This window comes from Physcomitrium patens, chromosome 13, assembly GCF_059467195.1.
Source record: "Physcomitrium patens ecotype Gransden chromosome 13, ASM5946719v1, whole genome shotgun sequence".
Classification (NCBI taxonomy): domain Eukaryota; kingdom Viridiplantae; phylum Streptophyta; class Bryopsida; order Funariales; family Funariaceae; genus Physcomitrium; species Physcomitrium patens.
The window spans coordinates 14,334,669-14,347,586 of NC_143422.1; the positions used below are offsets into that span (position 1 = coordinate 14,334,669).

The 12,918-nt window shown below is 39.2% G+C and overlaps 1 protein-coding gene and 1 pseudogene across 6 annotated transcripts; one reads left to right on the forward strand and one right to left on the reverse strand.

Annotated features, from left to right (window-relative positions):
- On the forward strand, positions 1–3,199 carry LOC112290567 (uncharacterized; annotated as a pseudogene). The gene is made up of 6 exons (XR_016506136.1): positions 1–473; positions 691–829; positions 1,125–1,206; positions 1,540–1,718; positions 2,217–2,353; positions 2,643–3,199. The product of XR_016506136.1 is annotated as an uncharacterized LOC112290567 (transcript).
- A 2,287-nt stretch (positions 3,200–5,486) lies between these two features.
- On the reverse strand, positions 5,487–11,575 carry LOC112290566 (AT-hook motif nuclear-localized protein 7). 5 transcript variants are annotated; one of them, XR_002972197.3, is made up of 10 exons: positions 11,328–11,575; positions 9,978–10,292; positions 9,055–9,525; positions 8,713–8,777; positions 8,422–8,553; positions 7,997–8,161; positions 7,721–7,783; positions 6,899–7,066; positions 6,341–6,446; positions 5,487–6,078 (listed from the first exon to the last, which is right to left on the reverse strand). XR_002972197.3 is itself a non-coding variant. In XM_024536953.3 (10 exons), coding segments are annotated over exons 2-10 (1,308 nt in total). In that variant the 5' UTR covers positions 9,979–10,292; positions 11,328–11,575; the 3' UTR covers positions 5,487–5,937. The 5 variants fall into 5 exon arrangements, 3 of the variants coding, with proteins under 3 accessions (XP_024392721.1, XP_024392723.1, XP_090111529.1); XR_002972196.3 differs by having other exon boundaries at positions 6,341–6,442; positions 7,721–7,859; XM_024536953.3 differs by having other exon boundaries at positions 6,341–6,442.
- Between the last annotated feature and the right edge of the window lie 1,343 nt (positions 11,576–12,918).

The following is a 12,918-nucleotide window of genomic DNA, read 5'->3' on the forward strand; positions in this document are numbered from 1 at the left end:
TTGGAGTGTTCTGGAAGCTTGTGGTACAGACCATTTCTATACGAGTTTGAGGCTCTAAGAATCGCACCCAAACATCTCATTGTCTGAGGAATTGTTTTGAGGTGGCTCATTACATAGTGTACACTTCATTGATTATGTTTTCAGTATTAATCAATCTGGAGTTGGGTGATCATGCTTCTTTGGGGCTATAGTTTCTGTAAATTTGATTCCACCTTCTTGAGATAGAATTTTTTGCTTCATTTGAGTGCGACTGTTCAGCGTAATCTTGAAGCTTCTGAACTTAGTTTCCAGCTTGATCAATAGTAGCGACGCAATTCTAAGTATTCTTTGTTGAAGGTGTCGTTACTTCATTTAGCAATGGAGAAGAGGAAAGCTCAGATTCCTCGTGTGCCACGGATACTCTCGTCCTATTGTGGATCTTTCGTACAGCCCCATCACTCCAGATGGCTTTTTTTTGGCTAGCGCCAGCAAGGGTATGTGCAATTGTTTTCTGTTGCATGTACATAATAATATGATGTGTTCAAATGGACGATAGTTATTACTGCACTTACATTGTGACCCGCAAGTTGTTATCACCATATGCAGAGTGTCTGACATAATCTTTAGCCGTGGACCTATATTTTGTTGAAAGTAAACAGGTTTTTGGATGAATTCTAAGTTATCTATTTATTTGGGGCATGTCGTGTGTAGATGGAAAGCCAATGCTCCGGAATGCTGAGACAGGCGATTGGATTGGAACTTTTGATGGCCACAAAGGAGCTGTATGGGCAGCATGCCTCGACACTCCAACGTTGCGTTGTGCCACTACATCTGCTGATTTAGCGCGAAAGTATTCTGTCTTGTGAATGACTATTTCATGCACTTATTTTCATTGCAAACGTGCGATTGCTATTAGAAATTGTAGAAGAGGATGTATGAAGTTTCTATTGAAGAGGAAACAAGTAGTGTGATATTTTCTTAAGACGAAGTTGGAATCTAGAGGATCATTTTGTACATGCTCTAACCTACAACAATTCGAGATTTCGTATCGATTGCATTTATTATGTGAAATTTGAGATATGCTACAACCCTAATCATGAGAAGACGCAAGTTGACAATGTCTGAAGTTGGGTTATGGGCTGCAGGAGGGTGTGGGATGCTCTAACAGAAGACGAACTTCACTCATTTGAGCACAAGCACGTAGTTCGAACATGTGCATTTTCTGAGGTCTTTCTTCTGCCTTGCATTCAGCTTTATTGCTTTAATGATCCTGCTCTGCATTTCTCGATTGTGTCTACGAGCATCCGGTGAGAAAATAGCGTTTGCTCAGACCTGATGTACTAGTGTTAATTTAGACGAAGTATTTTGGAGTTTGAGATCTATAGACTTCAACTAATTATCCTTTCAATTAATAGCATGTTTCGATATTTTCACATTTACATGTCACATTTGGGTATTTGTGATTTAATAACATAGTTGTCTCATGAATATCAAGGGCAACAATATCTTTTCTGTGTGGATGTTCTCAATTCCAACGGGGGTTTGATGGCTCGGTTTCAGAGCACAACTCACTTGCTAACAGGTGGTGCGGAAAAAGTGCTGCAAATTTTTGATCTGTTCAGGCCAGATGCACCTCCAACGCTGTTGGAAAGTTTTCCAAAGACTCCAATATGGGTAGCTGTCTGGAATCATACTGACCAGACCATTTTGAACTCGTCAGACAACGTTGAAGGTGTCAGGTATGGCACATTACTACTATCGCCCATGAAACGCATATGTGTATATATATATATATATATATATATATAAGAGTGAAAACGTCAACACAGTAGATGTTAAATCTACAAGGGCCTGATGTTTCGTCTATGAATAATCAGAGTTTGGGATGTGGGGACCAAGTTTGTAGTGCGGACTTTGGAAACAAAATCTTCTTGCACCAGCGTGGAGGTTAGCAGGGACGGTCGTTACATCACCACAGCTGATGGCAACACCGTGAAATTTTGGGATGCCAATCAATAAGTTCTTGTCTTGCATGCTTCATAATATGTTATAACATATTTCCATTGTTGTTTGAAGACGTTTTGCTATTGTTGCCGCTGATGCTGAACACATGCTTATAGATTACGTTACTATTTTGGTGGCATGATATAGGTGGTGTCTTGGATACTATCTCACTTGCACTTTTGTTCACATCTTATAAAAACAAGTTGCTCTCTCTTACTATGTATTTTTTGCAGCTTTGGATTGGTAAAGAGCTACACAATGCGTAGACCAGTGGAATCAGCCTCATTGTTTCCCGCTTGGAGCAAGTTCATAGTTGGCGGTAATGACATGTGGGTTCGCCTCTTCGATTTTGATACTGGAGATGAAATTGGTAAATGCTCTGAATCTGTTTCTGAAAACATTTGTTGCTCTTCGGTTCTTGGGCATAATTATTTACTTATCAGAGCTAGTAGATGGAATTTGACGAACATGTTCTTACACTTCTATATAGTTTTCGAATGACAGTGCTGTTTTCAATCTACTTTGAAATGTCTAGTGTATAAGGTCATAGTCTGACGTTACTCAAATAGCTATTGGTTATTGCATGCGTGTAAGGTTCATAAGATGCTTTTCATATCTTATGTTGTGTTGACTAATGCATGTGTTGATCGTTAATGCAGAATGCAACAAAGGACACCACAGCCTTGTGCATTGTGTCCGTTTCTCTCCAGGGAGCGAGTCATGCCTTTGGCTCCGAAGGTGGTCCATCCGTATCTTGAAGATTGTAAATGGGAATGACGAGGCCAAGGTGGGTGGCTATGCCGAAGGTGCAGGAGCAAATCAGATCAAGGTCCGAGTAGTTGAGGTTTCAAGGAAGGTGCAAGGCTTTCACATAGCTCAAGAAGATGGCGCACAAGTTTGATACCCCTCTTCTGTTTTCATCTCTCCTGATCCTCTGTTATAGTTGAGCTTCATAACTGGGATTAGAAGGGTGTCGCTTTTTAGACGCCAGCTGTCTTTTGGAAACTGTGGAGTATATTGTATGTGTAGGGTGATTCAGGAGACTCCCTACTTGTCCTGTTCGCCCCTTTGGCATGTGTTTGCCCCATTTTAGGGTTGGCAGTCTAGAGACAGACTGCTTGCATGTAGCTGCTACATACAGAAACGGTGACATGATTGTGGATGTCTTATAGTTGATCAAACCATGGAATACAGAAGATTCTGTTGGCCTTAAAAATTGTGTCTGTTGGCTTGTCCTGTCATATGATAGGGTGTATTTAATGGTAAAGGTCGGTCAGTAACTTTGAAGTAAAAGGCGCAACTGATTCTGCTTCACTTCACCTTGTGTTTTAGATTGGTGGATGAATATAGAGGGATTTTGCTGTATAGGGTTTCAATTTATTCAAAAAAATTGAACCTTGTTATGGTATAGTTAATGGAAGCTTAAATGTCAAATGTGAGGCTTTTGATGGCAAGACTCTTGGTAGCCAGTAGATATGAATCAGGTGGTTTAAGACCATTAATTATTTTTAGTATCATGTATCATTTTGAGGCAAAAAATTGAATGTCATTTTATTAACATGAGTTTAGAATATAAGATAAAATTAACATAATCTTAGCTCTTTTCATTCATAATGTTGCATCATTTTTTAACAATAATGTGAGAATAAGTAGGAATTTTTGATAATATGTAGCTCTTATGGCATCTTGGTGAAGGTATGAAAAAACAAACCTTGTATTTACAAAACTTCATAATAGCATAAAACATCATAGTTAAAAGTGATGGCAAAAAGTCAAAGATGACATAACATTGTAGCAATTTGGTATACAAATATTATGTAATATTTTTAAAAAGTTGTAAAACAAAATATTATAGATATATATTAAAGACTTCAAGGTTTTTTTTAATTTAGAAAAAAAATCATAAATAAATATATATATATATATATATTTTTATTTATTTATTTATTTATTTATGATTTTTTTCTAAATTATATATATATACTTCAAAATTATTTCTTAAAAATCATCAAGTACCAAAATTATATTGTAAAGCATTCTTGTATTACAACTTATCTATTAATGCCTTTATTATAAATCTACATCACCTTATTTTTATATATAATCAAGAAAGTTATTTCTTTAAAGTATAACATTTTACTATGTTTTATCTTGTCCACTTTCAACATGTATTTAAGTCACAAGCCTATCTTAGATGAGAATATTTTTTTTATCTTGTCTATGTTTTTTTAATAAAATTGAGATATTTAGCAAGTAGATAATTAATCATATTTTAATTGAATAATTTGTAACTAACTATTAATATTATTTTATTTTTTGATAAAATTATGTAAATATTAATTCTAAATATATTTATATGTAAATTTTTTAAATATAATAGATAAATAAATACTAAAGAAATTTTAACTAATTTTCTAAATACCTTGTATGATTCTTTCTACTAACTTTTTTGAAATTTAGCATGTGTGTATATGAATACATATATATATATATATATATATATACATACATATTTTAATATTTTTTTGTTTTTCCTTTGATTTTTACATAATCTCTAGAAGTTTTAAAAACATTCTTAAGACTCCTTCAATATTTATATAACATCCTATAGTAACTAGTCTCTATTAAATAAATTAGGAATAAAAAGTATAAATATAAAATAAAATAAAATAAAGTAATGAAACCTTGCTTATTTAAACTTTGGAACAATTCAAATTTTATATTTTTTAACCTTATTAATAATCAAATCTCATATTATTTTTATATACCTTTTTATGTCCATTTTCTACTCATATCTACTCACATTAAAAACCATCCAATTCAAATGATTACAAATTTTATATGATCAAAAATTTCTGACGTTTTTTAATATTACTAGCTTTGATCTTTTTCTAAATTTTCTAGACTATAATAGTTTATCTTCTCTTTATATTCATCTCAAATATTGTATTACTTAGATAATAACAAAAATAATAATATATCCTTTCATTTAAATTAATAAATTGGTACAGTACTAAAATATGAATAAAACCTGGTTTTAATATTGTTAACATAAATCAATCTATTATTCACTATTTTATAATATATTTTCTACAATACTTAGAAAAAGATATTTAATTCTTCTTAAAAAGCTTGTTTCATTATAACGAAAATTATTGTATTAAGATTTTTTGAAGAAATATAAATTTTGGTTTATTAATAAGATTTTTCAAAAACCATCCAATAAATAATGGTAAACACTATATGTAACATTGTGGAAAAGAAAACTCACACCAACCACACGGTTATAACTCCTTCAAGCATTCTAACACTAGAGAAATTTCATTAAAGACTTAATGCATTCATGCACCACATAAACCTCATTGGCAGTTTTCAAAATAAAACTTGTTTGTGGTGATAATTTATATTTTGTTTGTTTTATTCAGTTTAATCACTAAAATCTCAGTGTTAATGCGAAGGTGGGGTAATGCAAAAGTGTTGTGAGACCATCTGCTACAGAACTCTTTCCTGAATCAAAGCCAAGTAATCAACTATCACATTAAGCAGCTTAAGCATAACATACAGCGGAGAATCAAGAGTCAGACCATCGAAGTGGAGTTACATGGCATACTTATTACATAAAACTAAAGGGTCTCTACTGCGTAAGTCCAGCACTGCATTGTGTCTTGTACGCTTTTAGTACACATAATTTCACAGTCCCAATAAGTTTATATAGTTAGCGTCGACTCCATCGAAACCTGTAGTGAGGGACATCGAGAACATCCTGCAATCTCTAAGGACGGTGAAGGACGATCTTGTTTATGTGAACCTGAAAATGACTTTACCAGGAGCGCACAAACAGGTGCACGTACATGATGACGGGACATTCTTGCTTGAAGTTCACGAAGAGCTGCACAAGAAGGAATCGTTCGTTGCAGCTATCACTCCAGAGGTTGAAGTAAAACACAACGACCATCAGGATCTCTGTTGGTAACCGGAATCGCTGAAACCGTTGGTCGTGGGACTGGGCCAGACCGGTATCGCAAGCTTTGAGAACAAGCTATATACATAGCCAATTCCTTCTCGTCTAGGCCAGTGACCTACTTCACATCCAACCTGATAAAAATATGATAACAATTCTCATTTTATTTTCTCACATCATGCACCTAATTGTGAAATAGCAAACGAGTTTTGAACGTAACAATAATCGAATACACAAACTTATTTCTGTTTGAATTCAACGAAAATGTCTACAACATATAATTTAACATGACTTCTAAAAATACCATCTTAAATGTAATACGTTATGAATAACTGGAGGAGAGATTTATTGTCGTGGTTTTAAAAGTTTTTCTCAAACAACGATCAAAGTACCAACCTTTTCTTTGAAAGATATTTCAATTCCACTGCAGCAGAATGCTACAAAAAACGGCTGTCGTTGAAGAAGTACTCGCCGTCTCCAGAAGAAGCAGCTCTCACCCTGCCTACATTACTGTCCAGTACTTAATGTTTTGTAAAGCAAAGAAACATGATTCTATAGCATAGAGACATCCACCGAACTCTTAGAGGTGGTGGGTAAAAAACAAAGTGTACCAGATTATTGTACGAGGAAGATTTGAACACCACAAGAGAATGAGTTAATCAACATCCCCAACCCTCCAGAGGTAATGGAGGGCCGATTATCCTCTCATGTTCTATTGACATTTTCATCTTCAACGAAAACTTTTGCTGCTTTTGATAAAAGCAACATACTTCAGAAAATCCACTTCATCTCTTAAAGATTGATTTTAGTCAGATATTAGTACGAGTGATCCACGACAGCGGATCGACTTTCATTGTTGCCCATACTCTCCGCGCATGAGACTCACAGTTCGTAGATATTTAACAGCAAAAGGCTACAGCATGAAGATTGCTAGTTCTCATTCACTTCAACCACCTGCCAAAGATATGTTGATATCTGCTCTCCGGTTGTCCCCCAAAAAGGACACATGTGGTGCAATGCCCCAGCCTTCAACAGGTTGGAATACGCCAATAGCTTGTGGTCTTTGTTCAGATGTCTGACCACTTGGAGATGGCGCCTGAGGCCCTTCTCGAGGTCCAGCACCTGCGCCGTTAAGGTTCAGTGAAGTTAATACTAAATTTAGAACATGACTGTACTGGATCAAATTCATATTTTATTTCTATATGGAAACGTCCTGGTAGCCCTGGAATGAGGAAAACAAAGGTCAACAATAATCACCCCATACCCTGATTGAAACTGTAAGATATGGTCCAGAGTCTTGCATCGACGTTAAGCTTACAGAAGACCATTTGTTATTACTAAAACTTAGAAACTTCCTCGGGTAATAATTCCTTGCCTATCCTTCAATATCCAATTACTACGAAGGCTCTCCGGATGTGGACAGTCGAGTCTCAGTTTCAATATCTGATAACCGTTCAGTAGACATTTATGTTGCCTTAAATGGTTTCAATAACTCGTAACTACGCGTTGGGAAACGTGGACTTGCTGAACTCAAGTGAACAGCACCCAGAGAGTGCTCGTTGGTAAATGCTCATTCTTTCACTTACTTCCCACCTTCAGTTTATTCTACTGTTCCTATACATCGGCTGTAGTTAAAATGTTGCCGTGCCTCTCGTCCATGAACAGACTCAAAAGTGTCATAATAAGAATGCAGTGGCGGAAAATGACGTGCAGAAGGATATGCAATCGCCACCTCTCCTACCCCACATCTTCCAATGTTGAAAAGTATGAATGTACCTGAACTTTTGGGTGCTGGTATTCGTTGCACTGCAGGAGGCGTTCTAATGGAGGATGAGTCTCCTTGAGTCAAACGGAGGGGTGAATCAACTTTAGAATCCATTTTTAATGAACCCAACAGGAAACTGCCAACCACAACCTGCAGATACCAAGTAAAGTCGAATCCCCAAAACATAACCTTAGTTGCCAATCATCTTCAATAGAGCACCATTGGGTTAAGACATCGTATACTTCATATGTAAGGACTCGAATCAGCTGTAAGATGTAGACACCAACCTGTATTGGAGAAGCTGCCATGAGCACTCCAGCAACCCTCCCGCCAAAAACTCTTCCATCGCTTCCCGCCAAAGACACACTTACGCTTCCGGTTCGTTGCTTTTCTCCATCTTCACCGTCTGTAGGAAGATATGAACCTGACAAGGATAGTATCTCGTACCGACCCTGATGAAGAAAGCAAGTAAGCAGCTTCAGAGTGAAGAAAAATTTAATCTGAAACCACCTTAAAATTTGACCATTGTAATGTCTCCAATGCAAGACATTCTTCGCTATACCCTGTTTGGACCTGTATATTTGGAGACTAATCAGCAGTTCATGGTGAGAAATATAAGTCAATTTTTTTGTGAAGTTATAAGACTTGAGTTGGTATTGTTCATTGCAACCTTTCTAAATAGTGTTAATCGACTGATGTCTCCTTCCCCTACCTCGTACGTGACAGTGCCACCTGATGACGAGTCCTGGCGCAGCATGACATTTGAAACAGCACCATTGGCAGACAATACGCACATAGCACGTGGACCATGCTGTGCAAATTGCATGATCTTTGATGAAGCATCCTGTTTTGAACAAAGAAATTCTAGTGAGACCTTGAATCAAATATAGATGTGTCAAAGTCGGCTGATGAAGCACCGCCTCCCCACTGCACTTCTAGTCACGTCTTTGGGGAAAAGGTTTACACTTGACACAAGCCATAAATTTATAGATGAAAAACTTACCTCTCCAGTGCTAACGGTCAATATATGAGGTGTGAAGCTTTTTCCCGTTCCTGCTAACACAACTCCTAAGAAGAGAGAACGATGCTGTGAGATCAGACTGTAGCGAACCGAAATAAACGTATAAAATAATCGAAAAGATATACTAAAAAAATTGTACGAAGACCAATTCGGCTTTACGCAATACAAACTGAAAGATCTTTTGTAAAAATCTATGATTCATAACTTGAATCCTACAAAATATAAAAGATTGTACGCAAAAAGAAACCTAAAAAAAAGGTCCTTCTGATAGGACAAGTAGGTTAGAAAACATCCACTTTATCTTGTACAGGACGCGGTCCTCACCCAGATTTGCTAATTGTTGCTTTTTGGTAGAGCCTACTGGACGACCTCTTCCCCGCTTTTCCGACTTATTTGGAGGAGGTGTATACGGAGCTGCAATTTGCTTGGCAAGTGCAGAAAAAAGAGAAATGTTCCCTAAACCTGATGCAGTAACTTGAGGTGTATCACCAGTCGCGTACTTTCGGGGTCTCCCCCTCTTTCTCTTCAAAGGCAGTAAACTCCTTTGAAGGGGTGATCCACCGATAGTCATCTCCATTCTTGGAGCCATGGGTACACTCGCATTGGACACTGATGAGCCACCTTGTAATGTGGAGCTGCCGGCCCCCGAAACCGGAATCGGAGTGTGCGGACGTAAACCTACTGGCGGGTGTGACCCTTGACCGGGACCAGCACCATCCATGCCTCCACTCTTGGGACCGCTCTTTTCACCTCCCAACTCGCGCAAAAAATTCCCGAACGCAACCTGCCTATCCACTGTAACAGACATGCTATTCAAATTACTTAAACTGCCTTGCAAAGACGAAATGTACAACAACTATGAATTGGCACTCAAGCCCTCATTCAGTATTACGGACCGATCACAGTGAGAGCAATATTTAGGTAAAAATCTTTAGTAATTTTGTGAAAATAAGCGAACGCATTTCTAACACGCTTGCTGTTAAAACTAGCTGAATGTTCTCAGACCAAAGCTATTATCACCTCAACAGTAAATGGTGCACAGATTCTATTTAACATAGCATGATCACGTTTCTATACTGTTAAAAGAAATCCTGGTTTAGACCTCAACTGAGTTTAGTACAGCAACCTAGAATCTCAAACTATGAGTATATACGTAGTGCCCCATTCATGCAGTTAAAAACTGAAGCCCAAATATATCATGATCTCTGCCTCTCCTCTCGTGGGTGGACAAGAGTCTATTTTCTCACTTGCTGTATGTCCGATGTGTCCACCGCTTGGAGCTCGCTCCAGGACAATCCCTTTCCCGCCTCGACAATCTTCACTTTCTATCCTGCAGTGGGCATAGTGGGTACTGATGTCCCAAAGCCTGTCTAACAATAAGCTAGCAATACTCACTCTTCACAAGAGCTTTCTCGCCTTCAAGCGTCTGCGCTCGCTCTTCCGTAGAAACTGACTCAAATCTGGCTTTCTGCTTAGAATACGAGTCATTGAGACCCAGCAAATTTTCACTGATGCTCACACTTTCTACTCTTCGCGGAAGCGCCGACTTCACTGCACCATGCCTGATAATCATAAGAAGCACAGAGTCAAGGATCGAAAGAAGGTAAACGCGCGCCACCAATCGCCGATCTCCCTTAGTATATTCGGTCCTTCAAAGTTTCGCCAGAATAGGCTTGAGTGCAGCAACTAGTGATTCTCTCAAAGACCTCAAAACGAACTAGACACCACAGCTACCTCGCTTCAACCAGTGACGATAAACGAAGAACATTCGGCCGCTGCAAGTCCGTTTCGTGGTTTCTAACGCATAATGTTTTTCCATTTGGAGATCCGTTGTCAAATTTCACCTAGATAGAGTACTTCCAGCGCATCTCTCGCCGCTTAACTGAGAAAGCTTCGATCACGTAGCTAACCGCTAAATGGAGCAACTGTGGCTACTTGCTACACGCACTTCACGGCTAAGAATACAACATGACAAAAGTACACACCACACCACACTCAAAAATGAAAATGTACAGCTGATCTTACAACTACTCTGACACACTTGATTTCAGTAAAATTGAAGACAAAATCACAGCCGCCATGAAAGCTGCACGGATTGCCTTGTACGCTCCACACCAAAACACAAATAATCAGTCTATTCCTTCACGAGAATACCTCCCCTCACAGCAGAGCAAACTCATACACAACAAAACAACAAGACGCGTGTAATCTCGGATGATAAACCTAAATCATCTAAATTAGAACACAACCCTTGCCTCCACTCACTGTCTCCTACAGACTGAACCAAAAAAAAAAAAAAAAAAAAAAAAAAACACATTCACACCCCGTACAGGTAGCACCGCAAGCACCTGCAAAGTCCACCAAATTTATTGACAGATTGATTGATTGATCGATTGAGTTACGAAAATCCTAGACAAAGACCAGCAAGCTCTCTCACTTCCCAACCCGAGTGCATGAAACCATAGCGAGAATGAGCTAAAACCACAAAGGCACCTCGCTTTAAAATTAAAAAAACAAAAAAACCTCAAAAGCACCAGGCTGCTCTAGTAACAACGGCCACCACCACCATTCGACAACATCGGGCAGCAGCACCAAACCTGCGACTCAACAACAACGACAACGCCAGAGGGATTTCCAGCCGAGAACGCAGCGGGTGCTGCAGCGACGAGCACTCTGCAGCAAAGCCAATCCATGAGGTACTATTACTACTTTAGCTCCTCCGGTCTCGTTAACTTCCATCTCGATCATCGCCAACCTAGAATGCTGAGCAGCACCGAGCCCTTTTTCGAGGCTCCCCTCCTCTTCAAAGCTGACACCACTCCACTGCCCTGACCTCCCCTCTCTGCGACGATCCATCACTCGAGTCCGTATCCCCCCCCCCAGCCTATTATCGCTCCGCTATTTGCGCGCGGGGGGGATTCGCAGGGGGGTCCCGCCCGCGCCCTTCCTTCCTTCCTGGGTCATTCATATATAACCAAGCTTAGCTTAGCCAATGCCTAGCCCTAGCCTTAGGAGTTCCCCAACCCTGGTTTATTGCCATAGCAGCTTTTTAGAATTCGCTTGGAATGACGGAGATGGGCTCCTTTTCCACGCCCTTTCCCTCATCTTGCTTTCCCGCCCGGGCGGGCGGGAGGCAGGCGAACGGGTCTCATCATAGCTCCCCTCTCACGGGGCCTGACCTAAACCCGGCCCAGGTCCGTTGGCCCTGAGGGTCGGGGATAGGGGTAGTCACAGGCTATCAGAGAGCTGACCTGGCTGATTGGCTCGGATGTAGGGGGGGAGGATCGCTTACAAGTGCCACGTCACCAAGGTGGCGTCCGACGTGTTCCTCGCTTGGGGTTGTGGCCAGTCCGCGGGCACCGATCTCGTGGCCGAGTTCTGTCGACCCACCCAGTCCCTTCCCGTCCGGTATCTTCCCTTCCCTCCCTTGCAAGTAAGTCTAATTGTGACCGAGACATGGACCAGGTTCCGTCATGTCCCCCCCAAGGATCTGATGTCCCCACCCCACCCCCCGTTCGCCCTCGCTGCCTCATGTGTTGACCGTGGGGCAGGCTCCATTCGTTCACCCGGCGCCGTCAATAATGCCATGTTCTAATACTATTGTGCACAATTATTAAATGATATCGTATTGGACCATGTTTGAATATAAGATCTCGGGAATAAGAATGTTGGCATGTGCTTAAAAGAATACATAGTTTGTGACTTTTTTTCAGTACTTTTCTCTACCATGCATGCATGTATGTATGAATGAATGGAATTATTTGGTGTTTGAGTTGTTGAGTGTAACATTGTACTCATATTATTTGCACTTATGTTATAGCATGTAACATTATTTTTATAACATTAATGTTTGATTAATTGGGTTTCTTACCATCTGCTACATTCATAATATAGTTGATTGGTACAAGTACAAACAATGATATTGTAAAGTGAGCAGCTAATTATTTGGCTGGAGCTGATATCAATTACTAGCCTGGAGAATTATTAGCAAAGATATGAGTTAACTTGTTTAATGTTGTTAAGTTACTCTTAATTTATTTCTTTTGCAGTGAGAATAATGTCAAGATAGGAATAAAATGTGATTTAAATAATTTCAAGGCATAAAGAACTAATTGTCTTCATTCTTTGTGATGGTCTTCAAAAATGAATTAAATTTATGGAAAGAGCAAATTGTCATCATTCTTTGTG